This window comes from Poecilia mexicana, unplaced genomic scaffold (genome assembly GCF_051168715.1).
Source record: "Poecilia mexicana isolate PSO_F unplaced genomic scaffold, ASM5116871v1 scaffold_6, whole genome shotgun sequence".
Taxonomy (NCBI): Eukaryota; Metazoa; Chordata; class Actinopteri; order Cyprinodontiformes; family Poeciliidae; genus Poecilia; species Poecilia mexicana.
Genome location: NW_028263375.1, coordinates 29,750,773 through 29,777,057, shown reverse-complemented (window position 1 = coordinate 29,777,057; position 26,285 = coordinate 29,750,773). Strand labels below are relative to the sequence as shown.

Here is a 26,285-nt window from a genome sequence, read left to right as displayed (position 1 = left end):
AAAAGTCTTGAGTCGCACGCATACATCTTCATTGCGTTCTGTGACTCGAGACAGCTTGCGGCTACTGCTAGCTAGCTGCTAATTTACCTTTACTAGCTAGCTAGCTAGCATCTTTGTATCTGTAGTGGGTAAGAGCAGATTTATCGCCTGCTGGCAGGCCACTTCTGCCGCCGACAGAAGTGGAAACCTGTTTTCTTTAACCTCAACGTGTACCGGATTGTCATTTTTCAGACAAACTCGCATATTAAACACTCTCATCTGTTTTACATCCTTTATTTAAGTTGTGGAAACAGAAATTAGACATTTTGTAAAAGAATTAATCAATTTTAACTAATGTTTTCATACTCTATAAATCCCAAGTCTTTAGTAAAATCCTCGCAACAGCATAAAATCATTATTAATACTTTGATAAAAAGTGACATTTCCCTCAATAAAATTCAGAATCATACAGACAAGTTGCTGTATGGTAATTGCACGAATGTACTCAAAAACTAAACAAAAAAACCTATCCATATCAAAAGAGGCACATAAACGGAGATATCTGTGCTGGTTTCAATCCAGTCTCCAGACACACTACATACTTTCTTATTTTGTTTTTTTACCTACCCCCAACATTATGAGAAAAAAGTGGAAAAAAACAAAACCCAATAAACTGAATTTGAAAAAAAAAAAAAATCTGCCGTCTAGTTGGTGTCCCGTCATCTGAAGACGCAGCCCAGGCGTTTGGGTCGGACCCGTCCGGTCTACAGCTCGGCTGGGTTCAGAGCGCTTTCCGTCTTCACGGCGTCCACCAGGAAGCTGAGTTCATTACGCAGAGTCTCGTGGCGGTATGCCATGCGGATCTGGGCCACGTTGGTCCGCCGGATGTCGTTGCCTTCTGGTCCGTCTTGAAGGTAGTTGGAGCCAAGAAAATGTTTCTTCTCCTGTGGGTTTAAAACATGCAGCCCTTGAGTGAAGGAGCATTCATGGTACAGAGTTTTGTTAAGAAGAATCGTGAGTCAGGTCAACGATCTGGACATAAACTAGAGGTTCATATCAATACCGAGACTGTATCGGTATCAGATCGTTGCTAGCATGGTAAGATCGATACTTTAGTCTCAGATTCCCTCTTGAAGTTTTATTTTTGGTATTCGAGTTTCTCAACTCTAACAAAAAAGTGTTTTGATTTGTTCTAAAATGATTATTATTTTCACTTTGTTTTTTCCAGAAAAGATGCTCAAAAATATATTTTTTGTTTCTATATTCTTTTTTTATTATGAAAATGTGTTATTTTGTCCAAATTCTGTCTTTCTTCTTTTTTAGGAAAACATTTTAAAGCATAAACATATGAAGGTCAAAGGTTTGATGAAATATATCGGTATTGGTATCAGCAGTACTGCTGCTGTATTTACTTGGCATCGGATTGATATCTAAATATTCAGCATCACACAACTCTGACATAAATGACATGAGGTCAAATACTTTACAGTCCAGAACAGAACTTTTTCAATAAAAGTTTAAGATTGTCTGGTTTCTAAAGGGCTTTTAGAAACCAGTAAAGAATCAGACAATAAAATCAAAATAAATAATAAAGGCAGTACTAGTTTTGAGCACAAGATGGCAGTCTAGGTGTTATCAATAAGAGAAAATGTATTTACTTATTTAAGTTAAACAGAAAATGAAAAGTAAAAACAGGAAAGAAACTAAGAGAAATATTGTCAACCCAACCGACATGCAATTTTACATAATTTGTTCAAAAAGAGGCAGGTAGAAAATTAAAGACTCCTTTTATACACATCAAAGTTTCTCTCCACACATCAGATAAACCTTAATTAAATAAATCATGACTGTATCATTATTTACACATTATTAGTATGAGCAATTGCAGTTTTAGCCTTTGAGACAGACATCTACACAACATCATTTCCTAAAAGTTCATTTTTGTACAAGTTTTTAAGCTGGTTTATATTTGTACTTTGCCCTTGACCAACATTCTTAAAACCAAAGTATTACTGTATTATATTGTGGTTGGAATAATTTTTTTATACATGTTTATATTTTGAATGTCTTTACTCAGAGTTAAGTGGAACTGTAGTCAAATTCCTTCTGTGCACAAACTCCGCTCCTGATTAGTATTACACTAATGGATACACATATGTATTTGTCTTTAGACATGACCTGTAGTTGTGTCATGTCTTCAATGTAACAGCCTATAAAACAGCCAGAAGGTTGACAGTTTCGTTGCTTTTAAGACGGAGACGATCCGTGTGTCTTTACCTGGTGTGAGAGTCCGCTCTGCAGGACGCTGTTCCTGGCAATCTCACACAGATCACATGTGCTCAGCTTCCACAGCTGCGCCGCAATGGCGTACTCCTCCATCAGTGCTTCCTGGACATTTATTTTATGAGTATATTAGCAGCAAGACAAACAAAATGCACTTCAACACTCCTGCAACACCCAAAGATGCTTGATCACTTGATAAGCCTCTGAGAGAAAGCAGTGTACCTTGGTGTAGTGGAACTGCATGGGATCGTCGGTGGACAGCGACACACACAGGCCTTTGTGCAGAAACTCTCGCAGTGGGTTCTTGGAGTACTGGAGGAAGAGGCTGTTGTTGCTCAGCGGGGACATGGCGATCGGGACCTGGGCCAGGTAGTACAGGTACTGCAACACTGGACTCTATGGAAGACGAGGAAGACGAGGACATGCATCAGGGATTACCACTGTAGGTCAACACTCGTTCGTCTATCAGACGATCCAGAACAATTTGCGCAGAAAGAGAAATCGGTGGATTTTTCAAGGATTATTTGACACCTTACTGAAACAAACATGGGATGAAACCTTCAAAACAAAATCTGTTTTTTAAGGTATGCAACAAAAAAATCTATCTCTCTACAACTCATCTCTCTTCCTGGTTTACCGACAGACATGTAGAGGTGTTTCATTGACCGGTAAACCAGACCAGACTTTGGTAGAAACTGAACATATTGCAGCAAAGTTGCTTTAAATCTGTTCCGTTATTTGACATGCTGGATATGGAAACGTTGCAAAAGATAAGAGTTTACATCATCTAGGGCAGGGGGGCAGGAGGGGATCAAACTCACCTTCAGTTTTCAGCCACATCAAGATCATGAATCAATACAACTTTATGGGTTGTATTGAATCAACCCATTAAGCTGCTAATAAATAACTGTCTGCATTTAATAAGTACTTCTTATAATTAAATAATGTTGAATATCTTTTTACATTAATCAGTCCTTCCAGGATTTTGTGAGTTTTCTCAATCAAAAATCGCAGATTTTGTGATGATAATTTAGAAATATTTTCAAGGAATTTTGAAATATTTACACTTACTTATGATGTCAAATGTGACTTTGTATTACTTGATAGACTAGAACTGGACATCAAGTAAGGTTGAGGCAACAGTGTCGTAAAGGTCAGAAACATTGCCACCTGCAGGCAGGATGCTAAAATATTTATCAAGAAACCGGGACCCATTGATGTAATTTGGCACGTGAATTTTGACCAGAATTTTCTCCCTGGAAACAACAAATTGTGCTTATTGCCTGTGGCTTTATGAATTCATTTGCGGTCACCGAGCCGCGTCATGGCAGGAGGGCTGCACCTTCTTGAGGTTGAGTCCATGGGAGATGTTGTCTGCAGTCAGGAAGGCAGAGACCAGGTGGGTGATGGAGCCGGCCTCTCCACAGTGGGGACGAAACTGGAAGGTGTTCAGGCCTCGCTCCCTGTGGACAGAAACATTTTCAGAGTCACGTTGCCATGAGCTTCACTTTGAATCTCACCACTCTTTATTGTGCTTTCAGTAATGCCTATTTCAGACCTATTAACTGAAGCTGTACGTATGGGTCAATAAGAGCTGCATTCAAGACGTCACTCAAGTAAATGACAGTAGTCCTGGCAACATGTTACGTGTTTAAAACTTATAAGTAGAGTTCCACATTAACAGCTAATAGCTAGCATGAAAGCGCTAAGAGCAAAGTGAACTTTTAACAATCTCACTCTCAAAGATTTTCACAAGGATTTCCTCATCACACTTGCATTAAGGGCTTATTTCCACAAAAGGTGATGGTCATGTACACAAGAAATAAAGGTGGGAGGTGATTGCGCTAGCAATTATCTGCCACCATCAGCCACTAGGGCTAACCAACAGCAACAACTTTTAGCAAAACCCACTGATTTAATTTGTGCACGTTACCTAAACAAAAGTCATTGATAACCCTTTTTTTTCCCCAATCGGCTGCACCAACAGGCTAAACTTACTTGCGCAGGTTGTTGAGCACCATGATGTTAGCATACATGTAGAAGAGGTAGTAGGTGTATGGAGGGTTGTTGTCTTCGATCCACTCCTCAGGCTTCGGGCTTTTGTAACTGAACATGTGGTCGCTGTGTTTGGACTCATCGTCCACGCTGTCGAACCCCGTCACCTGCAGGGCGACATTCACTATTATGCTCCGTCAGATATGGAGAAATCTTCTACAGCTTGTCTTTTTTTCACGTGGGAGTTGCGAAAGGACGTACGTATTTTAGGAACACGTGGATTATTTTGTGCTTTTGAGGATTGATGGTGGCCTCGAAAAGTGGAAGGAAAATGTTCTCGAGCATCTTGGCAAAGTTCGGCACCAGTTTCTTTGACTTGAAGATGTCACTGCAAGACAAGTAACCAAATAAACCCATCCTAGCAAATGAACAAATCAGACAGTTCCCTGGAAGTAATTGCTAAGTAACTGATCTTGAGTTTCTATATGATTACACTTTCGGAATGGATCCATGATGTATGCTGACATCATGGTGTCTTTTGAGGATAACGATCTGTGCTTTGCTCTTTAGACTGAGTGCTTACTAGATCCTTGGAACCTGGATCATCCATCTCATGTTGGGGGAGTGGACCTTCTGTTGGATGAACCATGTGGCGAGGTTCTCCCACTCGCTGGGAGATCGGCCGTAAATCGACAGACGGGGCTCAGCATACTGATACTTACTCTCCTCCAGCTCGGCGGCAACTTCCTGAAACAGACACGCAAACCATACAGGAAGCCAGTGATGCTTTTTGATAAGACAGATTATGCAATCACTCAGTATATTAAAAAAGCAGCAGTAGTATCTGCTTACTATGATGCAGAATGTTTTTAAAAGTTTTTACTGGCTCTAGTAGCCTTTACTTGAGAGAGGTCAGGCAAGAAAGAAGGTAATCAGAGAGGGGAAAGACATGCGGCCAGGTCACCAGGCCGGGAATCAAACCTGTGACGGCCACGTACATATGTGGTGTTGTGCTTTGCCCCTGTGCCACCACAGCACCCCAGGATGACTTTTTTAATTAGAAACTCTAAAACAATGTTCGAGAAAGATTTTAGACATGTAGGTACAACCTACAGGGTAAGTTCTGTTTCCTTGGGGTGTGAATATGATGCGACACAGAGGTTGATTTCTCTCAGCCACTCTTCAAAGCTGTAGGGTAACTTACATCAAGTAAGTTAGCTGATATAAGTTATCTCAGGTGGGAGGAGTTTCTGTAATTGGTGGTTAAACGTTGGGTTGCTGGTCTGTCTGTCTCAGTCTTTGAGTTCCTGGAAAAGACACTTCACCTGGTTTTCCTACTGATCATTAGAACCTCACCTCTGTCAGTTTGCAACTACAGAGTAACTCACCACCATGAGAGTGTGGATGAATGGGCCAATGACTGAATGTAGTTTAGAGCGTTTCAGGGTCCTTTGGACTACATACGAGTACACACCATTAACCATTTATGAATCTGTAAACGGCTACAAAAAATAACTGCTCACCTAAGCATTTCTTTATGTATGGTCATTTATTAAAACAAAATCCCTGAAGTGACCCTAGTTTACTTTAGTTAATCTTAGGGTCACCAGTTTGAGATGAGATTTATTTTAGGGTTCTTTACATGAAGTGCCAATAATTTAGATTTGTCTCGTAAATAGAAGGCAACCCTTGATGACTTCTCAATCCCATATAATATCAATATGGGATATATTGATATATAATATCAATACCTTTCTAAAGTAATGGCCCTTGTCATTGTTTTCTTGCCTAAAACAGTGTGATAGTGATTTAATTTTTCCAAAATCACTTTTGCTAGACAATGACAGCCATTATAGGAATATGACGACATGGACTAGAGTCCCATTAAACCTCAGTAGAACACCAGATCTGTCCAGCAGTAACGAATGACATCATCTTGGGCGAAGCCTCTTTTTGGGGGCATCGGGGCTTTTCCTCACCTTGACGAGACGCGCAAAGTACTCTCCTTTGATGTAGTTGTCGGTTTTCAAGTAAATCTCGCGCAGCTCGCTGGCTCCAACAGGGTTGTACTTGGAGTTGAACTTGTCGAAGCGGTGGAAGGTTTGTCTTCCCTGCCAGTCACAAGAGAGCGTGTGAAAGACAGTAAAACAGAACTTGGCATAAAACAAACATCAGATTAAACTCCTTTGCTTTCGTCCTGAACAATCAGAATAACAACAATCCTTCAGTACATTTCCCTTTATTTGCAGCCTGATCAGTTAACATTAAAGTGGTTTTCCAGATGTTTTGACTCTTACTGCGTGGACGTCCAGTGAATCCACTGTCAGGTCATAGGGGTCCATGCTGAGCTTCCTAAAGACGTCTTTGAGAGTTATCTTCTGGTTGCCTTTTTCCAAGACCACCCGGTTCTCCTCTGTTTGGTACGATAGTTTTATGAATTTCAGCAGGTGCTTCTGATTCATGCAGGCAGCAGCGTGTATATGTGTGTCCACCTAAGTTTGATCAAACAGGAAAGTTGGACATTGCGCCGCTGCTCATTTAGACTTCAAAAGCTAGGAAGTTGGATTTGATGTCAAAATTGCAGACTAACCTTTCTGACGTTGTAGAAATCTCTATGTGGAACACTTTTTAACTCTTTCATCTCAGCCATTTCATTTAGCATTTCATGCAGGTAGAATTTAGATTCCAAGAAGTTCAACCGTCTGTGGCAGTAGGTTTTCCTGCAAAGCAACACAATATACAGAGAAAGATTTCATGTGTTGTTGGGAATTACTGGGTATACAAAAAAAAATCTGTGTTGAATTTCTGTTTTTAAACAGATATAAATGTACTGAATGACAAATTTATTTCCTTATTCTGCACCAGCAACAGCAACACTTAAATACCCCAATAGTATCATAAGATTAGCTAAAACACGTAAAAACAACACAACTTTAACCAGGTCAGTCAGTGCAGTAAGGGATGTAAGAGTAGAAAGCATAAAATTAGACTGAATAGATCTGCTGTTATGGATTGACTACATTGTCACCCATACCCAATCTAGATTTATTTTCAATATCAGAACCGATACAGATATCAATATTGGATCGGTGAATCTTTACTAAAAACCAGTGGTGGGCACAGTGGAGTTAATTTATCATTCAGCGTTTTGCTAACTTTGAATGATAGGGGAAGCAAAACATTTTGCAAAACATTTTGCAAAACATTTTGCTTCCCCTAAATTCATTTTTCAAAATACATCCAAAGTCACTAATTAACTTTACTCTTTTGTAATCACTCAGTTGAACAAAGTTCACCGTTTGTGTTTAAGTTTTGGTTATCGACTGTTAAGAATTATTCAAGTAGCCAGACGTTTATAGTTGTGCTCTTATTTTGAAGTTTATGAAAACCGTTGATGCAACTCTTCACATGTTTTCTTTTTTTATTGAGCAAATGGCAAATATCTAAAAACGAAACAAATGAGGTATACATAAGAGCATGAACAAAGAACCAGCGTTAATTAAAAAAATGAAAATATTCGCAAATTACTTTCAGAGCCTCTTCACATTCCCCACCATTATTCTACAGATTTGAAATAATAAACAGTTTAAAATTTTATTAAAGTTCAAGCCCTACCATGTGGTCAGTTAGGTAAAAATAGCTTCATAGCTACCAATGCTCAAAAATCAACAACTGTAAAACTGAAACCATGAGGTCTGATCCAAAGAATCATTTCATGAAGCACAACTGCACTGTTAGGTACGCAATCACAAATCTGATCATGTTGAGGGCGATATATTGGTTTCACATATTGTTTCGCTGTAACATGGTGGATATCAGCATGGATGAATTTAGTACTTTAGCATTAGCTTCTTCTAAATACTTGTTGCAAAATAACTTTATTGTAGAATTTACCCCTACCATGGTTCCCATCTGTCCCGACTTGCTAAACAATCCTTTATCTTTGCCTGAGGTTGGGGAAATGACTGACACTACCAGCTGAGATGTAACTCCCCCCATGACCTCAGCTTTGTGAAAGATGTTAAAGCGTTTGTTCACTCACGTTGGCCCATCAGCTATCATTGCAAGTACGTGGCTCAGATCGATGGTGAAGGTCTCCAGGTCAGGGTATGGCAGGCTGAGGGGTTGGTCTTGCTTCAGGGCCTCAGCGTTGGCGTAAACATTGACTATTCCATCCTTCATCTTCAGCTCATAGTTCAGGTCCTCAGGAATGCCCTCCATGGAGTACGGGTCCTCTCCTTCTTGGGGGCTAGGCCAGGTGTCTGCACATGTTTGGAATAGACGAGCAAAACATTAAACAATGCTGCTTTAAAGTAAAACTGGATTAAAAGACAAATCATTGACTGAAAAAGACAGAGGCAGTCTTTCTGTGAGAAAGTCAGTAGCTGCATTTGCATTGATCATAAAGCTGCACAATTTGACATTTTGAAAATAAATTTGCTGAATGGAGACATGCTAATAAAAAAACAAGTCATTTTTGGATGAAAAGTTGTGGCACTAGAATAAGGTGGGAGTTTTTTTTGGCCATATCAAAATTAGTTTATTTATCATTTCCTTCTCTATATTCACTGACTGGTGAACTGTGGAATGTGTTCACCGTTTTAAACACCTGAGGTTCAATTTACAAAATGAGTACAAAGTAAAAAATCCAATCTGCTGATCCAGTCTGAGCACTCTGACCTACAAAACATTTCCGCTTTTACTTTTCACTCCTGGCTGTTATCGTTACCTTCCTAAAATAATGGCCTAAGGTGATTTTTGCCAAAAAAAACACGCACACACTTTTGGCAAAAAAATGACAGGCCATTATTTTAGGAAGGTCACAATATCAGATTTTAATGAATGTCTTGCAGTGCAAATTACTTAGATTTTTATACATCATTAACATTTTGTCACCTACTAAGAAGTGAAGGACAAAAGCCATTGTCAGCAACTTAAGAACATGTTTATATACATTATATCGCCAAAAGCATTTGTCCATCCATCTCCACTTCAACTCTTCTGGGACAGCTTTTGGCGTGGGTCTGTATGTGATTTTCTTTATCCTGTCTTCTGAAAGTGAATTCATGAGGAGAAGGACTGGCTCTCGGTTTCCACCATTATTCACCCTAGTTGTGTTGTATTTGACTGAGGACAGGAAGGACTCAAGTTCCAGTCAAGTTCCTCCAAGCCAAACTTGGTCATCCATGGATTCATGGGCCTTCCTTTGTTCTCATACAGCTGGGAGGATGAAACTGTCTCAAATATTTTGGTGTACTGAAATAGGAGTTTCTTCCACTGCTGCATCCGATGGGTTTTTATTGCAGAAGGTGAAATAAGCTTCCGATGCAGCTGTTCACCTATAGAAACTAATTCCACAAAGATTTCTATGCACTCTCCTCAACCTTGTATGAAAGTCACATTAAGTTTGAAGGCCCAAAGCCATTGACTTTGCAGAAATTTGGCATAAACTCCAATTTTACATGTCTTAAAGGGGCAGTATTTTGTGTTTTCTAGGCACATAGGCAGTACCATTTTATAGCACAATAAAACAACCATGTTACCTTCAGCTGTTAAAAAAATGCTAAATATCTCAAATATGACTTTAATATGACTTTTTGTAATTTAATGGCTAGAAATTGGGCCTCTCTCTATAAGAAACTCCTGCTCTTTCTGAAACTCCACCTTTAGGAAGTCATCACTGCAGCGCTCCTCCTAACTCTTTAACAATGTTTTTTACCAGTGTTTCACTGAGAAGTTGCTCCTATAATGATCTCATCAGATGTGCAGTTTAACTTGGTGTTTGCTAATTGCTGCTGGCTAGTCTGAAGGAGCTGAGTGTGGTAGTCACGGGTGAGGTCTCCTCTGTGAGGCAGAAGCTTGGAAACTGCAGCTCAGAGGAGGAGCTTCGTCTCAAAGGCGGAGCTAGGTCCACCCAGACATTTTGCACAGCTCGATGGCTGCCATGGAGAATAAAGAATTTCTTAAATATGCATGAATAAATCCTGGCACCACTCCAGCTATGTTTTTGATGAGGTAATAAAATTATAATATAATGTAAAGGTAAAAAAACTCAATTTTAGATATTACTGTCCCTTTAATTCTTCATGGTAGAGTTTCTGTTTTTCCCAATCACTTCAGCTTTGCCCTAATACCACTAAGAATTGACTGTGGAATATTTAGTAATAAAAAAAATCATTACTAGACTTGCACAGGTGGCATCCAGTCAAGTTATTTGACTGAAATTTACTGAACTCCTTAGATTCTTTCATAAATGTCTGTAGAAGCAATCTGCATATTTAGGTGTTTGTACTTAGGTCAGATGGTCCAATGATCAGGATTTTTATGCCTTGGGAACACTGTGTTTATATAAAGTTATTCTCATGTTTTGCAGAAAAAAGATACAAAAAAATTGTATGTTAGTTCATCTGTCCTAGCTTTCATCATGTATGAGTCAAGTCTTTGTACTCGGTAAACACTTCTGGTTGTGTGTTCTTTCATCTCGAACCAGGAATAGCCTGACTGGCCTTGTGTCAGACACATACTGATACACATAGAGAGGAGCTGAAAATAGCAGAGAAAGATACTACTTTGCATTTTATCTTTACATACAATACTTGAAATCGAGCTTGAAACAACAAATGGAAAGAATTTCTCCCTGTGCTTCATATATCGTCAGTGCTCTAGCTGCATCTGATGAATTTAAGAGCGGATGCCTGAAGATTAGCATCTGCAAGAGTGGGAGTGCAACTCAGTAAATGTAGTGAATGCTTTGATGGAGTAACAGTTTAAAGATCTTACTGTACCTGGCAGAACCTCGTCGTCTTCGCTCCACTTCACGTTCTCTCCATCGCGAAGGTACTTCGCAACGGTTCTTGGGAAGCGGTGGTACACCAGCTTGGAGTATTTCTCTCGGATGACGAGGGCCTTAAAGAGACTCCTGGCTGCTTGTTCATAATCCTCAACTGTGATCTGGAAACATTAAACAAGTTTAACGAAGAATTCACACCAGCGTTCTAGCATGTTACTAGGCAAATGAGTAGAGTTTCTAAGGAAACTCTAGCTCCACCTAAAAACATCGGTCTTGGTTCGATTGAAGTGAATTCTGCTGCAGTTCGGATGCGTATGTGAAAAACAAGGGAACCGGAGAACGCTCAAAGGCAGTAAGTGAACTACAGTGCAGGGAATTCTGGGTAAATACAACCAAAACAAATGTGAGTGTTTCAAAAGCTGGAGAAATGGCTCCTTTTGTCTATTACCAAAGACAAAAGAGAAATCCTGCAGCATCCTACAGTCTTTCCCGTCCTTGTGTCTCCCAGGGATTTTACACACCCTTACAAGGAGTGATCTGGGTCTAGAGAATAAATGTAATATTTTAGGACATTACAAGTAATGATAATTATAGGACATACTTAGGTAGCAAGACAAAATGTTGGAGATCCAGTGGTTTTGCCTCGTCTCCTTTAGCCTGATTCATGTTTTGGTTGTATCGTTTCTGGTTTGGATCTTCAATACTTATCACGGTGCCTTTTTCAATATACAGACTTGTGTTTTTACTATGTGTGCTTAAGTACTACGCACCCCGGCACAGTAATCCCCACTGATGGTAACTCTCTGGTAGTCCGGGAAGTTTTCTGGGATAAAGGCTTCGGCCCCTCCTGGAGTGGGCAGTGGAGACGCCCTCCAGTCATCCTGAAAAGACATGGACTGGGACCGCTTCAGCAAGAAGGTCTTCTTCCTGAAAGGGGAAGCAACGGGATCACATGACAAGCTGCAAGCTCAGTTTCATAAAACTGTTCCAGTTCATAAAACTGGAAGTTTTCACTGTTGGGTACAGATGAGTCGAAGGTTTACGAACACTGATCCATGATGTACCTCTTCACTGATTCCTGAGATTGCTGCTCAGCCAGCTCCTTTTGCATCTCCCGCTCCCTGTCCTCGTGCAGGCCGATGGGACAGTCCTCCGGCACGCTGAACAGGGCCATGGCGTCCTTGGTGTCCTCCTCTCTCAGGGCAGAAATGTACACTTTCTCCGCCATGAGCCGGATCTTCTCATCCGCCACGCTCAGAGACATCTTCGGGAAGAGCCGGGCTATTTCTGGAAAAAGAGTAGCATTTTAGAGGAGGTCTTGGATTCATGTCACAAACTATCACAGGTAACCATTTTGCGGTTACCAGTGATAGACCCTGTCCATGGGAGCCCGTGAGCTGTTTACCCTGTACACAGTCCTGCAAGGTTGCACTGAAACCAACTGCACTTTTACATGGTTTTCTTTCTGTGTGTGTGGTTTCGGGGACTGACAGTCTGACGGGACAACCCCATCATTTCTCCACTGTCCAACCGTGACATTTGCTGCAATCCTCCTGAGCTTTGTGCTGAGACCCCGGATCATTTCGTAAGAATCACATGTATATTTGTACTAGTTTTTATTTATCTAAGCAAGTTGCCAACATGCTAACATTATTTTAGAGATGGCAGTAAACACACGTATCAAAGACAAACCAGAGACATCTGAATATGAGTTTGAGGTGGGAGTTGGCGGATGTTTTGCTGAGCTTCATCTGAACTCTAGTTTGTAAACAACTTCCAAAAGGCTGCTCATGTTTCTGTCCAACATCCCGGCCAGGTTACAGTCAACACATTTTACACCGCCGCTCAGAGGCCCAGTACTGGTGTTGAAAACGTAAGGCCACAATTTATTTAGTGGACAAACAGAAGTGCATCCCACAAAAAAATATTTTTCATTTGGAAAAACATGCATTTTTGTCTTTCCCTTTCTCAGTTTTTCACTGCTTTGTGTTGGTCTGTCACATAAAATCCCAGTAACGTACTCTGAAGTTTATGGGTACAGCTGGAACAATGTGGAAACTGAAACATGAACACAAGACTCCAGATAAAAACATGAATATAAAGTTTTAGTGGCTCCTGGGAGATTAATGCAAGTCCATTTGGACTGCAGCACTCTTACAAAGACATTATAATAAAACAGTCTGGTTTATTTAAACTGACCTGGCTCTCTTTTGCATCTGTGGCATGACGCCTGGTGCTATATTTAAACCCCCACCCCCCCTCCGGCTTCTGTAAATTTGTATTTTGATCAGATCAGAAGAACAACAGCAGAGTTTTTTTTGTTTTGTTTTTTTTAGACAGCTCAGCTGGCAGGCCAAACCATCCCCACTGTGAAAGCTTCTGTTGCTATCCAGAACCAGAGGAGATGTGCAGCTATTCTGACCTCTGTGTCATCACTGTTTCTGGTGTTAATGTTTGTGCCAGTCTGTGGGCCGCGTGGAGTTTCAATCAACAAGTAGGACATGAAGATGTGTGTACGTCCCAGAGTATCGGGTGACTAACATCCCAGCTGCAGCCGCCACAGACAACGCTGTCAGAACTTTGAACGCTCTTGGCTCCCCAGAGACGACCGCAGGACTATTTACCTTCACACTGACACACTTTCTAAAGCTTTCATTCTGGCCGAGCTTCTGAGCACGTGCAATTCACTCCTGTACTGGAACAGCTGAGCCGCCAGCGGGATGATGGAGATGTCTCCTTTTAGAAGTTCAAAAAAATAAGTAAATAAAAAAATACACCCAGAAAAACAAAACCTCTTGTAAAAAATGCTTAGATATGTTGAATGTTTTTATGTGTTAACTTACAACCAAAGATTTTAAACTATTAAGGTAGTTGAAAGGATATTTTAGTGGTTGAACCAAAGTAAAGCAGTGCAAAAATAGTGGAAGAAAAATGGCAACCACACATAACACTACTTTACAAATAAAAATCTGAGAGGTGTGGTGTGCAGAAGGAAAGAGAGAGGAATAGAGAAAGAAAGAAACAAAGAAATAAAGGCAAAGACATACAATTACAAATAGAAACTATAAAATAAAATAAAAAATCAAAAGAAAGAGAATGCAACCTACAATAACATGGTGTGCATGTAAACTGAAAAGGCTGGACGAGATGAGCATCAGCCATATCAGACTCAGACTGACTCCAGAGGAGCTGCAGAAAGAGTTCAGCTGTTGGTGGAAGAAAAACATTCCAACTTTAGAGTGAAGGTTATCACAAACACCTGAAGAGGAGAGCAAAGTTTAACCTTTGGACTGGAAAAAACTCAGCACATCACTGCAGATGCACCATCACCATGGTGACAAGTGGTGGTTGTGGCATCATGCTGTGGGTTATGAGGGATGGGATCAGAGCCGATTGGATGATGGAAAGAACTAAACACAAAGCAAGACTAGAAAAAAACCCTGTTAGAAGCTGTAATACAGGGGAAATGGATGGTGTAGAGCAAAACATTCTCATTTGACTGGAATGGCCCAGTCAAAGCATAGAGTTGAGTTAAATCTGTTTGAGAATACATGGTGTTTTGCCTGTATGCGTTTTTCACATACGCATACAAGTCCATCCTAACCAACACTGATAAAACTGTCATCACATCAGCATCACTCTACAGATTCACAACACGTCAGACTCCACTCCGTCTCTTACCTTCTGCAGTGATTTGGGCCATGTTTGTTTGTTTTTCTCACTCTTTTTTTTCTGCTAATTCAAACACTTCAGCTCTCATAAGAGTGAAAATCACTATCTAAAAAAATAAAAAAATAAAATGTCAGCTTCAGGCTGCTGGTTCTCAACACTTATAGAGGGTTTCTGCAGACACCTGGCAGTGTCCTGGACGTCGGAGGGTTTTTGTTTTTACGCCTGTGATGCTTCTTGTCGAAGCGTCTGACTGCGACTGGGCTCTGTCCCGCTTTGCTCCGCTGTTTATGCCCTCCAGTGACAGCATGCATGAAACAGCTGCTAGCTGCTGCTGTCTTAAATGTCCCTTTCTATCCATCTATTTTCGGATGTTGAGAGCGTCATAGCAACAGGGGCCTCTAATCCGAGCTGGCATGGCCGAGCAGGGCTGATAACACAGGCGGCTGTCTGTGGTCCGGGTCAGTGGGAATAAAAACGTCGGGGCTCTTTAGGTCACGTCAAGGTCCTGAGAATAGATTTCAAATCATAACGCTTTGTGGAGAAGAAACAAACTCAAGGGCCCAGATGTCCACAGGGAAATTTGGGTTTTTAGAAACATGCCTCTGTTCAATGCTGAGAAGAAATGCTGGCTGTTGGATATTTTGGGTGGAAAAACAAAATGACTATAAAAGACGAATCCAGAAAATGTATTACTGAAATGCAAGGGAAAGGAACATTACGCTACGTTCACACAGTGAATGAAAGCAGCTCAAATCTGATTTTTAAATTTTATTTTTATTGGCCATATGAGATCTTTTCACGTAAGCCTGAGCAGCACCAATTCCGCTCTTTTCATACCCCCCAAAAATTTGACTTTAGCCACTTCCAAATGTGGAGCTAAATCGGATACAAATCTAAATGTTTCCAAACGCCTGCTGTCTGAATGGCATTTTATCCGATATTTACGTCACTGACGTGAGACAGGTGTCACAATTCGGCACCGGAAAAAGTCAGATCAGACATAAAACAATGGCTGAAAATCCTATTTATGAAATTATGAGAAAAGTCTGTAGCTGCGTTTCCACTGACCATAAAATTGCGCAAACTGGAATTACGGAAAAAACAAAGTGCTTAATGGAAACATGTCGATTCCAAAAAATCCCACGATTTTTGATAAAAAGTTTTGGAGAAAGGATGAGGTGGGGGGGTGGGGTTCCGGCCATATCAAAATAAGTGTATTTCACAAAACTGAGATCGAAACAACCATTCAGCTGTGCAAAACGTCATTTTTTCCATAACATGAGTCATGATCAACAACTGAAATGTTACCACTGGCAGAAAAAAACAAAGACAACAAGAAGTCAGAATATCAACAAAGTTTTGCACACATCATAAAGGAAACAGCTTTCATCACATCACAGCCCCACCACTCCTTCTCTACAGAAATTGCAGTCAATGCTCAACAAATCGGCATTAGGATTAGTTGTGCTGTATTTTTCTAGTTTATTTTTCTTATGATCTTGTGACAATCCTGTCTGCTCCCATTGCTGAATAAACTTTAAAATCCATCCATTATTACTTCCATAAACAACGCTGTTGTGTGACGTCAACATTCTTCTTCTGCCATGCGGGTTCTTCAGGGAAGTAAACCACTACAGAAGACTGACACTGATCGTAAAAAGTCGGATTTCATGACCTGTTGACAGACTCTACTCGATGCCTTTTTCATAGCAACCTAATTAGGATATACAATTCCTGGCAACAAAAGAAAAAAAAAAAAAAAAACTTGGGTGACGACTCGAGGAGGCATTTCAGTCAATATTTGTCAAAGAATGAATAACCGTTGTAAGTTTTATGAACTCCCACATGATACTGAGACAGGACGCTGCCTGTGCAGTAAGTCCAGTCACAAAACTTCCTCCCTACTACTCTACAGACATTTGTTGGAGGTATTGTAGACCAACAGCCACTCAGCGACTGAGTGGTACGCAGTGTGAAAACCTCAGAACTGAGTCAGGTCTGTGCATGCAGAGGTTGTCAACTTTCTGCAGGGTAAAAAGCTCAAGACCAACTACATCTGACTTTCAGATTAGCTCAATAACAGCTTTAGGAGATGGGTTTCCATGGCCAAGCAATTGCTTATGAACCTTAATATCACAAAGTGCAATGCAAAGCTTTAGCTTTAGTGGTGTAAAGCAAGTTGTTACTGGCCTTTAGAGTTGTTCTCTGGAGTAATGAAACACCTTTCTTGGCTTGGCAGGCCACAGAACAAATATGCGTTTGCTAGGCGGCTGTCAAGAGAGACACGTTTAGCTGACATCATGTGAGGTTGGCTGAGTGGAGGTTGGGCTTGGTACCGTTAAAACAACAAAATTAACTCAATGTCTCCAACGCTGGAACGCCTGAGCTGCCTTGACGATGACATACATCTTATATTTCACAACTTGAAAAACCTGTTCAAAGTGCTATGCAGTCAGAAGGTCTGTTGTTTCATGATTCAAACTTTGTGTTAACTGTTTGAGCACGGCCACTTCCTGTTTCAACGTGAACAAGGCAAGCGCCACACGGAGATGAGCAAGTCCAATGAGTTGGAACGTCACTGACCTACAGAGAATCATCAGGATAAACCAGAGCAAGGACTGTTCATCCAATATCAATGTCAGAACAAAATAAACTTTTTTTTCACTGTCTGAAGTTAAATCTGACCAAACCTCTTGTTTAAGTTAGAATTATTATGAGATTTTTTTTTTTTTGTAGCCATCTTTGTTTGCATACTTTTGGTCCGTATTGGGGATACATGTCTTCTAAACTGTTTGACTTGGGTTAAATTTTTCGGGTTTCCTTCCTAAAGCTTTGATAATGTAGCACAGAGGGTTAAAACTTCTCTTTAGAAAAGTTGCATCAACTCATTGACATGTCCAGAAAATTATCTAAATTTCACCAACTTAATGTTTTACATTGAAAGCTGAAAAAAAAATCTGGTGCAGGACTAAGCTCCATTCTGTAAATCTGATCTGTGAACTGTTTTATGACCATGTCTGAACATGACTGATAACAGAATATTATATCTCAGTGGCGAAGTCCAGCCGAGATGCAACAAAGAACCAATTCAAATTGTTTTTGGTTCATGGATCCAACACGGTTTCCTCTTATTAACTTGAGGAAAATGTCATTAATTACATCCATGTAAGAGAATCTTGAAGATTGCTTTTCTAAACCAGGATATGCTATTAAATAAAGCAGTTTAATATCATAAATGTTTTTATCAAGAATTAACGATCCTACATTTCTACCAGAAGCAGAAAAAGACTGGATATGCTCATTAAAAAAACTCAGTTGATTGAACATTTCAGTTGGTTTTAGATAACCTCTTGTTATTAATCATAGAAACAACTGTTTACAGGTTTACATAGATGTTCCTACAGTAGAAAAAATTACTCACGGAGGCATTTATGGCTGTTCTGTGGTATGTTACAAAACAACATGTGCACTTATATTAAAGTACATTCCTCATATTTTGCACACACCACCTGGTGTGGAATGTCAGTCGGTGGCTGTATTTACATGGACATAACCCTTCAGGTTAATGCAAAACATACCGTGATGCATCACCAGCATGCATTGTTATGACAGTAAAAGAAACTGTCAGCTCTGATGTAAATACCTTTTCACTATTGCAGAAAGATATTAGGCCTTTACAGATTTCTGCTGTTTTTGCTGCTTCTGTCACAATTAAAGGGTTTAGATTATCAATCCAAACCACTTTGGGCTTATGTTGAAAAGTAACTGTACCTAAGCCAGAGAACTGGCTGTACCAGCCCTTTGGCAACAACAACAACTGCCATCAAGTGGTTGAACAACTGGCAACAGGTTTTGTACAACTCTGTAGCTGGAATCCCGGAACAGTTTAATTCAGAGATCCTGAAAGGTTTTCCAGCCTGGACAACCTCTTCAGGGTCATATGACAACATTGAAAAAGTCCAGACTTTAACTAGGCAGCTGAAGAAAAAACTACTTTTTTTGGTTGAGACATTCAATAATGGGTTTACTGGTGTGCTTTGGACCCCTGTGTGCTTGGTCAAGCATTTTCCTACAGAATTGTCTGAATGCTCAGACCGTCACTCTACCGCATGTATGTTCTTCTAAAATACTGTGTTAGTTAGAGGTCAGACGTGTATGGGTGCTCAGCCCGGTTCTTTTGTGACCCGAATGAGTCGCTGATGCACTCTTTGTTTTGGTAGTGCAGCCACTCCTTCAACGGTTTGATGTTTTAGCTTTGTCACCCTTTCCAGACTGATGCATGTCAGTGATTTGTACCTATGATATGGTGTTTGCATTCGGGTGTTTTCACATAAACACTCTGTTGGGCTACGCTTGACTTTAAATACATCTTGTATCAAGTAGTACCATGTAGTTTTTCATTGACGTTGAACTCAGCTCTGTGTTTAGCTTTTTCTCTCTTTCTATTGGTGTAGATGCAGACTTCTACCGTGTTGTCTTTGTTTTCTCTCTCCATCTTTCTTTCTCTCCTTTCTCTTTAAACCTTTTCCCTCAGTTCTTTCACATCTTCCTGTCCATTGCATTTGAAATAAACCCAAACTAAGTTTTATTCATAAATATCAATAAAACTTACTTTGGGTTAAGTTTTAATCCAGAAAAAAGACAAAATTCTCCACTTGTGAAAGTAAATCTTTTGGGCTTCACCTTGGCACTCAGACAACAATTCTGAGTGTTGTCTGAGTGCCAACACTCAGACAGGATACATAAAAAAAAATCAAAAGTTTTGTTCCTCCTTACACCAGGCCTGATGTGTTGCTTTTTAAAATCTTTTGTCCATATTCATGTTGTCAGATAGGTTCTGCTGAAGTGATTTCTTGATTATAGGGCAATGACTTTTCTACAAAGGTTTTGATAACTTTTTTCCTGTTAGTGAATAAAACTTGAAAACTGTGTTTTGAATTTACTCGGGTTACCTTGATCTGGGACCTGAAACATTATGTGTGAGAAGAAATCTGTTTGGTGGCAGGTACTTTCTCTCAGCATTAGATCCAAGTACTGTTGTTGGATGAGCTAAATATGGTGAAGTACCCAGACCTGTCACCATCGACTCCACCAGGTGTTTATTCTTTGTCAGTCATTGTTCATAAGCATGAAAAAAAAGAGACCAAACAAGAACCGAGACCAAATACGCGTCTCTTAGCTCATAGCCTTCAAGTATAAACCGAACTGAATCCAAAGAATGCCTAAGATTATACAAACCAACATGAAAAATGTTGCAACCCAAAACCAGCATACTCTCACATGAGTCATTCCTGTTTTCAGCTGCAGGCTTTGGGATGCATTTGTTGATGAAAATACATTTTAAAAGAAAAAAACTACTTTAGTCAGTTTGTATGAGTGGCACAGAGTATGTTGAGCCCAGCTGTTTATCAAAGAAACACAGTTATATTTCTAATATCTCTGATTTATGAGGCATCGATGCAGCTACATATAACAGGAAACCACACACTCCTTCACTGGAGCAGAGCATCTTCATGCGTTGATATAACTAAAAAAAAAAAAAAAAAAAAAGATTTGTCTTCATTTCTCACATTTACATGCTGCCAACAGCTGACAAGCATGTTCCTGTTGAGTATTAATTACTGTTATGAACAGAGGATGCTGTTCATAACATGCTGACTAGAGCTGTAATGTTCTGTCACACCGTGTTCTTTTTATCCTCCCCCCGTACGTCCCAAACCCCCCTGACCCCCGACCACTACATCGGGAATTTTGACTCACCTTTCCCGAGGCATGGTGTGGACTGCTGCTTGAAAAACGGAGTGTCCCTTCTCTTCATTTTGATTCACCTAAAAGATGCAAAGCTTTGATTAATACAAATATATATATATATATATATATATGTATTTCCAGTCTCATGCTGGCTTATATTTATAACATCTAAACTCTTCTACATATTTATTTATTCACTTCCCATAAATATGGGAAATACAAAAACACCAAGAAATGTATTTTATACTCATTTTAAATGTTGGATCTATTCTTTGTTCTAAAACTTAAAGAAGTTTGTTTAGTTTTTTTTTAAGTTATGATAATATAAAATCATTTCATAAAAGGAAATCTGTTTTTACTTCAACAACTTATCTTTATTCTAGGGGGAATTTTGCGCCTGCAGACGAATTTCATTTTTGCAGGAATGATTCCAGAACTGGTTTGTTGTTGGAGGATAAAACTCTGGAGGAAGGGTTTCCAGCTCCAGGCACTGACTGTTCTCCAACATTCAAATGTCTGAATCATCTCCTGAGCATGAAATCATCTTCCACCGAGTCCTTCTATGACCTCATTTGGTCCAGGTGTGTTGAAGTACAGCCGTCGAACAGCTGTAGCACATCAGCCGAGTTTCCATTGAGTAAATTGTGCTATTTGAAATTTCGAGAATAAATTGGCTTTATTGAAATCCGTCAATATTGAAAAATTTTTCACCAAGAAGTTTTGCTTCCGTTATGAGGTGCTTTTTATCATAAGAAGTTTTTTTGTTTTTTTCAAAATTGGCGCGTTTCCATTAATCAGATTCCAATTTGTGCACTTATATGTACACTGAAACTGCAGCTTTAATTGTAATGTTTTATGTTGGCCTGCCGCATACAATCCCTATGAAACACATTCAGGTTTGCTATTGTAAGGAGACATTTAGAAACGTTCAATCTCAATACTTTGGAAAGCAAATAATGCAGCTAATAAGAAACATGACTGCATACATAAAATGCAATCTTACATTGCGACCCAATGAACTGAGCAATGTGTGACTGGGAAAGCAGACTCCGTAGAACAAAAACTATTAACTGTGTTTAAACCAGAAGGTTTGCTGCGTTCTGTCTTTTCGTCATGCTGCTTAGCAAAATTTGCTTGTGTTTCACACAACGAGCCACCGTGCTGAATTGTGGCTTCTGTCTGACCACTGTTTGTGAAACAGATGAGGACGAGAAGAAGACAGAGGAAACCAATGATGGTTGATTGAGAAAGTTTCACTTTGAGTGACTGGACTGGTTTTAGAAGAAGTTTCTGCTTTTGTGCTTTGCCACTTGCTTCTGTACCTCTAACACTACAGCAAAGTCACTAGAAAGCAGCAAAGTCACTGCTTATTTAAATAGATAGCTTGGGGTTTGAGTGGAATTTGGCTTTTCCTAAGAAGCTTAAAAGGAAAACTTTTAATCCATCTTCTACATCTCGATAAAGCCTATCGCTACTGGAGGTTTGGAGGTAAACCTCTAATAGTCCCTGATGGTTGTAAACAAAACCATGAAGCTGATGCTAACTTTAGCATCATCAGCGTTCTCACAGTGCTTATTAATAACTCTAGCCTCGTCTAGCATTCTGGCACACTTTCTTTTCTATACCAACAACCCAAAATGCTTCCAGATACCAGATTTAAAAGTGCTGCACTTATCTTCAAGTTTTCTAGTCTAGTACTGTCAACCAGCCTGACTTGGACTCTTTAGTCTATCAATGCAACGGGACGTCTCAAACATAAAATTAGGCCAAGTAATACTCATTACCTTTGCCAATTTAGCTTAAAAATAATATTTTACCCAAATGTTTCTTTTGATTGGATTCCAATAGAGAATTTGTGGAGAGTCCAGTCACTAAGAGTTTGCGCTCATCATAAAAGATGAATCATCAGTGAAAACCGGTTTAAAGGTTTAAGAGTTCTAGGAAGCATTGCTGCAATGCCAAGAAAGGCTTTTTATAGATTTTTGAAAACAGTACATCTTTTCCCAATGTTCCAGTTTTGTTCAAATATAAGACAATAAGTTATTTATTTCCCTTGCAAAATTTTTTTTGCATTTTCTTATGTTTTGGCCATTGCATGTCTCATTTACAATTGGAAATACATTTTAAAATCGAATCCAAGGCCTGCACCTTGGTAGACCTGTTGCTTTGCAGCAAGTAGGTAACATGGATGAATAGGATTTCATTCTTATTCATCCAGTCATCCAATCTAAATAGAGCAGAGTGTGAAGCGTAAGGCAGACATCTTCTTAAGTGGAGCTCATAACATTAGCGTAAACCGACTTGAGCAGACGATGTCCCGTATTTACTGCAACTGTGAAAGACTTCTTGAGACAAGATGAAATATTATTTCATAAAATCATGAGATGTGGTGGTGGACCCCTATTCGTTACAGCAGATAAGATATTAACAGCTAATACCCTCTGCAGAGAACCCCACTTTAAAAAATAAATAAAAAAAAGCTAACCCATTGTTTTAATGGGTACTCAGAGTCAGGTGTATGGCAGATATATTTAATCCCATCACCTGGTTGGAGCATGCTGACTGTTGGTTTACATGCCAAGTCCAACACGTCACATAAGACACACATTCATGTACAGGCACATTTCATGTGCAGGGAGAACAAGCAGCCTCTTTGTTCACCTCCTCATATTAAATTGCAGCAATAAATGTGAACAATGTGTATAGTCAAATTTCTAGCCTTTCATTACATTAAGATAAGAGCTGTTTACTTTGCTTGGAAAGGCTGGTTTGTAGAATGAGGCTTTTAATGTTGGGACGTCCAACTCCACTCTTTAAGGATTTAGGTGTAACAGCTAGGTCACATTTAAATCCGTAAGCCAGAGAACGTGAACGCAGTTCGCTCCCGGTTCACGGAGCACAGGCTGACGTGATGCTGCCCCTCCCCCACTTATCGTTGCATGACGCTGGCTGCTTACACACTTTTTCCTCCCTTACAAGAAAGGTAAGTTCAACTGTTCGGATATAATTCCATATATCCGAAAGAATCAAAAATCGGCCATAGCCTTGAAACTAAACCTGCTCTTTGCTTTCCATAATTAAAAAAAACAAAAAAGGAAAAGATAAAAAATAATTTTTTTTAATAATAAATTTTATTTGTAAATTGTAAAATTTAATCTATTTTTCAATCATTCATATAAAAATATAAGCTAAAAGAACTTATTGAATGTGGTCATCTTTCTGATTGCCTGCCAGTCAAAGTTATTAAGCCACATTCTCCTCAAGCTAGCTTAGCTTGTTATGCTAGCAAGCGCAAAATGGAGACGTTTTGTCAAGAAAAAGACAGAAGGAATTGTCCAGCACTAGATACTGCAGCAAATAAAACCTAACAACTCATGGCCAACTAAAGTCAGAAGATATATCTAATGATATATTTATGCAAGAATAAATAAAACACGTTCTTGCATAACTCGGTGCATTTATTTAACGTAGCACATCAGACAAGAACTACACAAAGGGACACGGTACCGTATTCCTCAATGTCAGCCTCACTCGACAGCTCCATCTAGTGCCGTGGAGTGATATGACACTAAATAACACAACGTGATGAGGCAGCATTTATGCTAAACGGAAGCTTATGCTGTTTGGAGGGCCATGATGAATAAACTACATTTGGCATAAAAAAATCAAAGCAATGAGTGACAGCTCTCTTAGACAACAAACTACAGATTAGTCAGCCGAACAAAAAGTCTCACAATTTAACCAGCTCAGTTTAACTTAATGAAAATCAGAAGAAAAAAAATAATGTTCTGTCCAATGATCAGCCCATAAAAACTAATTAAATTTACATGTTTTTGCATTTTTTGCTGTTCTGTGTATTGTAATCAAAATTATAAAAGAAAAGGTTACACATAACATTAAGATAACTGTAACAGCCAATATGTTTGTTTTTTAACAGCAGGATGAACAGAAGGAATAAATGTTTCAATAAGAGCAAAAAGATCACATTTGACATTTTTCTCTTTTGTATATTAAAACAATGAAGTAACCAGTCATGGTCATGTGTGCTTACACTTAAACCTATTACACTGCAAAAACACAAAATCTTATCAAGTAAGTTTGGTCTAGTTTCTAGTGCGAATATCTTAGTAAACATTAAATAAGACACAACTAACTAACAAGTAACTTTTTGGCAAAATTTTGTTTTAAATCAATAATTCTTTATATTTTAAAAAGTACTAGTTGCTCTGGCAGATTATTTTTTCCCATTTTATAAGAGTACTAGCATTTTTTCATTATTCATTATGTTAAATAACTTAAAACAAGTCTTTTTAGTCTAGTTTAAAAAAGTTACTTTTGAGTTAGTACACTTGATATAAGACAAGATAGTTGCACTAGAAAACACTTAGTAAAAGTGTTTTTACAGTGTGCCCAACATTTGTTTTTTAAAGAAGCATTTCCACATCCTTATTTGGTTTTTTTTTTTTTGCTCTTCTCTTTCCTGTTTGGTAAACTGAGAATGACAAAAAGAAATATTTTGTGAATATTCTCTTTTTTTTTTTACACCAAGACCCAGAAGGTGCAATATCTAACTTCTGTTATTACCCTTCCTCCTCCCTCATGACTCTGTACTTCTGCAGCCACGCCCATCAGAATAACGACAGTTTTACTCGCACCATTAAACATTGGTAGTTCTCTAGGTTTTTAACTCTCCCAGGAATCTTTGCAGGTTTTTTTTTTTTTTTTTTTTTTTTTTTTTGGTCTTGCGCAAAAATCCATTCAGACGTGAGATTTGTCCAGACCTGTCGGTTTTGTTTGTCTGGCTCTCCATCGCATGCAAACTCCAAACGATCCCACGGGTTAACGCTCATGCTGTTGTTGTCAAGTTAATTTTGAGTGAATAAAGTTATATCTGTAAGAATCCATATTCTCTTGTGTACCTGCCCAGGCTTGTCTCTTCTTTTGTGTGTGCAGTGTATGGAAACTGGATCAAGAACACCCCCACACTCAGAACAACAAAAACTTCTAAAAGTTTTTGTTTTGATCCACTTGTCCTGACAATCGCATCCACCAGACTGACTTTTTTTGTGATTTGTCTAAAAAAAAAAAAAAAAATCTTCTTTGCTAAAGAAAAAAAAAACAGAACTTCCGATCCATAGATCTCCTACGCTGCAATAAAAAAAAGCAGAACTAAAAGCGGAGCTGCATATCTTGACCTTGGATGCAAATTATAGCCACGTTTCTTTGTTTTTGTTTGTTTTATTTTCACTCAGACTCTGCCACGGAAATTCATGCGAATGTGAGAGTGATGAAAACCTTACACTTAGCAGTACAGTAAGAATGCCGGGCGTTGCTGTGTACTTACTGCTGGATGTTGTCACTGCAGGGCTGTGTGCGGCGCTCAGACCTCTCAGCACGGCTCAGACCCTTATTAGGAGCAGCCTCTAGCAGACACACAGCTGTTTCACTCCTAAGCGGCCAGCCTGACCTGACTGGTGATATGCAGGAACCCGGAGAGTTTCAGGAAGTGAGCCGCGATCATGTCAGGGCGGTAGAGGAAGTGCCGGAGGAAGGCTTACATCTGCACCAGCACTGTTAAGTCTTTTAAGAGGATGAGAGCTATTTTTAGACCACGCCCTTCTTTGTTTTACTCTCAGCCTGGTATTGTTGGGTCATTGTTGATTGGGCTGGGTGCATTCCTCAGATTCTTGTTAGGAGCGTGAGCTGGCATTAAAACCGTGGTAAAAAAATAAAAAAATAAATAAAAGAAAAAGATCTGTAGTCATGACAACAAATGAAAATACACCCTCTTTCAAAACACAGAGTTTTATAGTTC

General features: G+C 39.3%; 1 protein-coding gene across 1 annotated transcript; it reads right to left on the bottom strand.

Moving 5' to 3' along the window:
- Positions 1–257: 257 nt before the first annotated feature.
- Positions 258–26,281, bottom strand: ampd3b (adenosine monophosphate deaminase 3b). Its single transcript, XM_014991921.2, has 16 exons — positions 25,815–26,281; positions 20,480–20,547; positions 12,112–12,334; positions 11,818–11,974; positions 11,043–11,208; positions 8,300–8,519; positions 6,848–6,977; positions 6,555–6,749; positions 6,237–6,368; positions 4,841–5,004; positions 4,519–4,645; positions 4,261–4,424; positions 3,605–3,725; positions 2,485–2,658; positions 2,257–2,367; positions 258–923 (listed from the first exon to the last, which is right to left on the bottom strand). The coding sequence occupies exons 2-16, from the start codon at positions 20,535–20,537 to the stop codon at positions 744–746; spliced, it is 2,322 nt and encodes a 773-aa protein (XP_014847407.2). The 5' UTR covers positions 20,538–20,547; positions 25,815–26,281; the 3' UTR covers positions 258–743.
- Positions 26,282–26,285: the final 4 nt, after the last annotated feature.

Coding starts and splice junctions, on each gene's coding strand:
- ampd3b (XM_014991921.2), bottom strand. CDS start 20,537: ATGAAGAGAAGGGACACTCCGTTTTTCAAGCAGCAGTCCACACCATGC. Junction 2,659..3,604: donor ATGGACTCAACCTCAAGAAG/GTGCAGCCCTCC, acceptor CGTCTTCCATAG/AGTCCAGTGTTGCAGTACCT. Junction 2,368..2,484: donor TGCAGTTCCACTACACCAAG/GTACACTGCTTT, acceptor ATAAATGTCCAG/GAAGCACTGATGGAGGAGTA.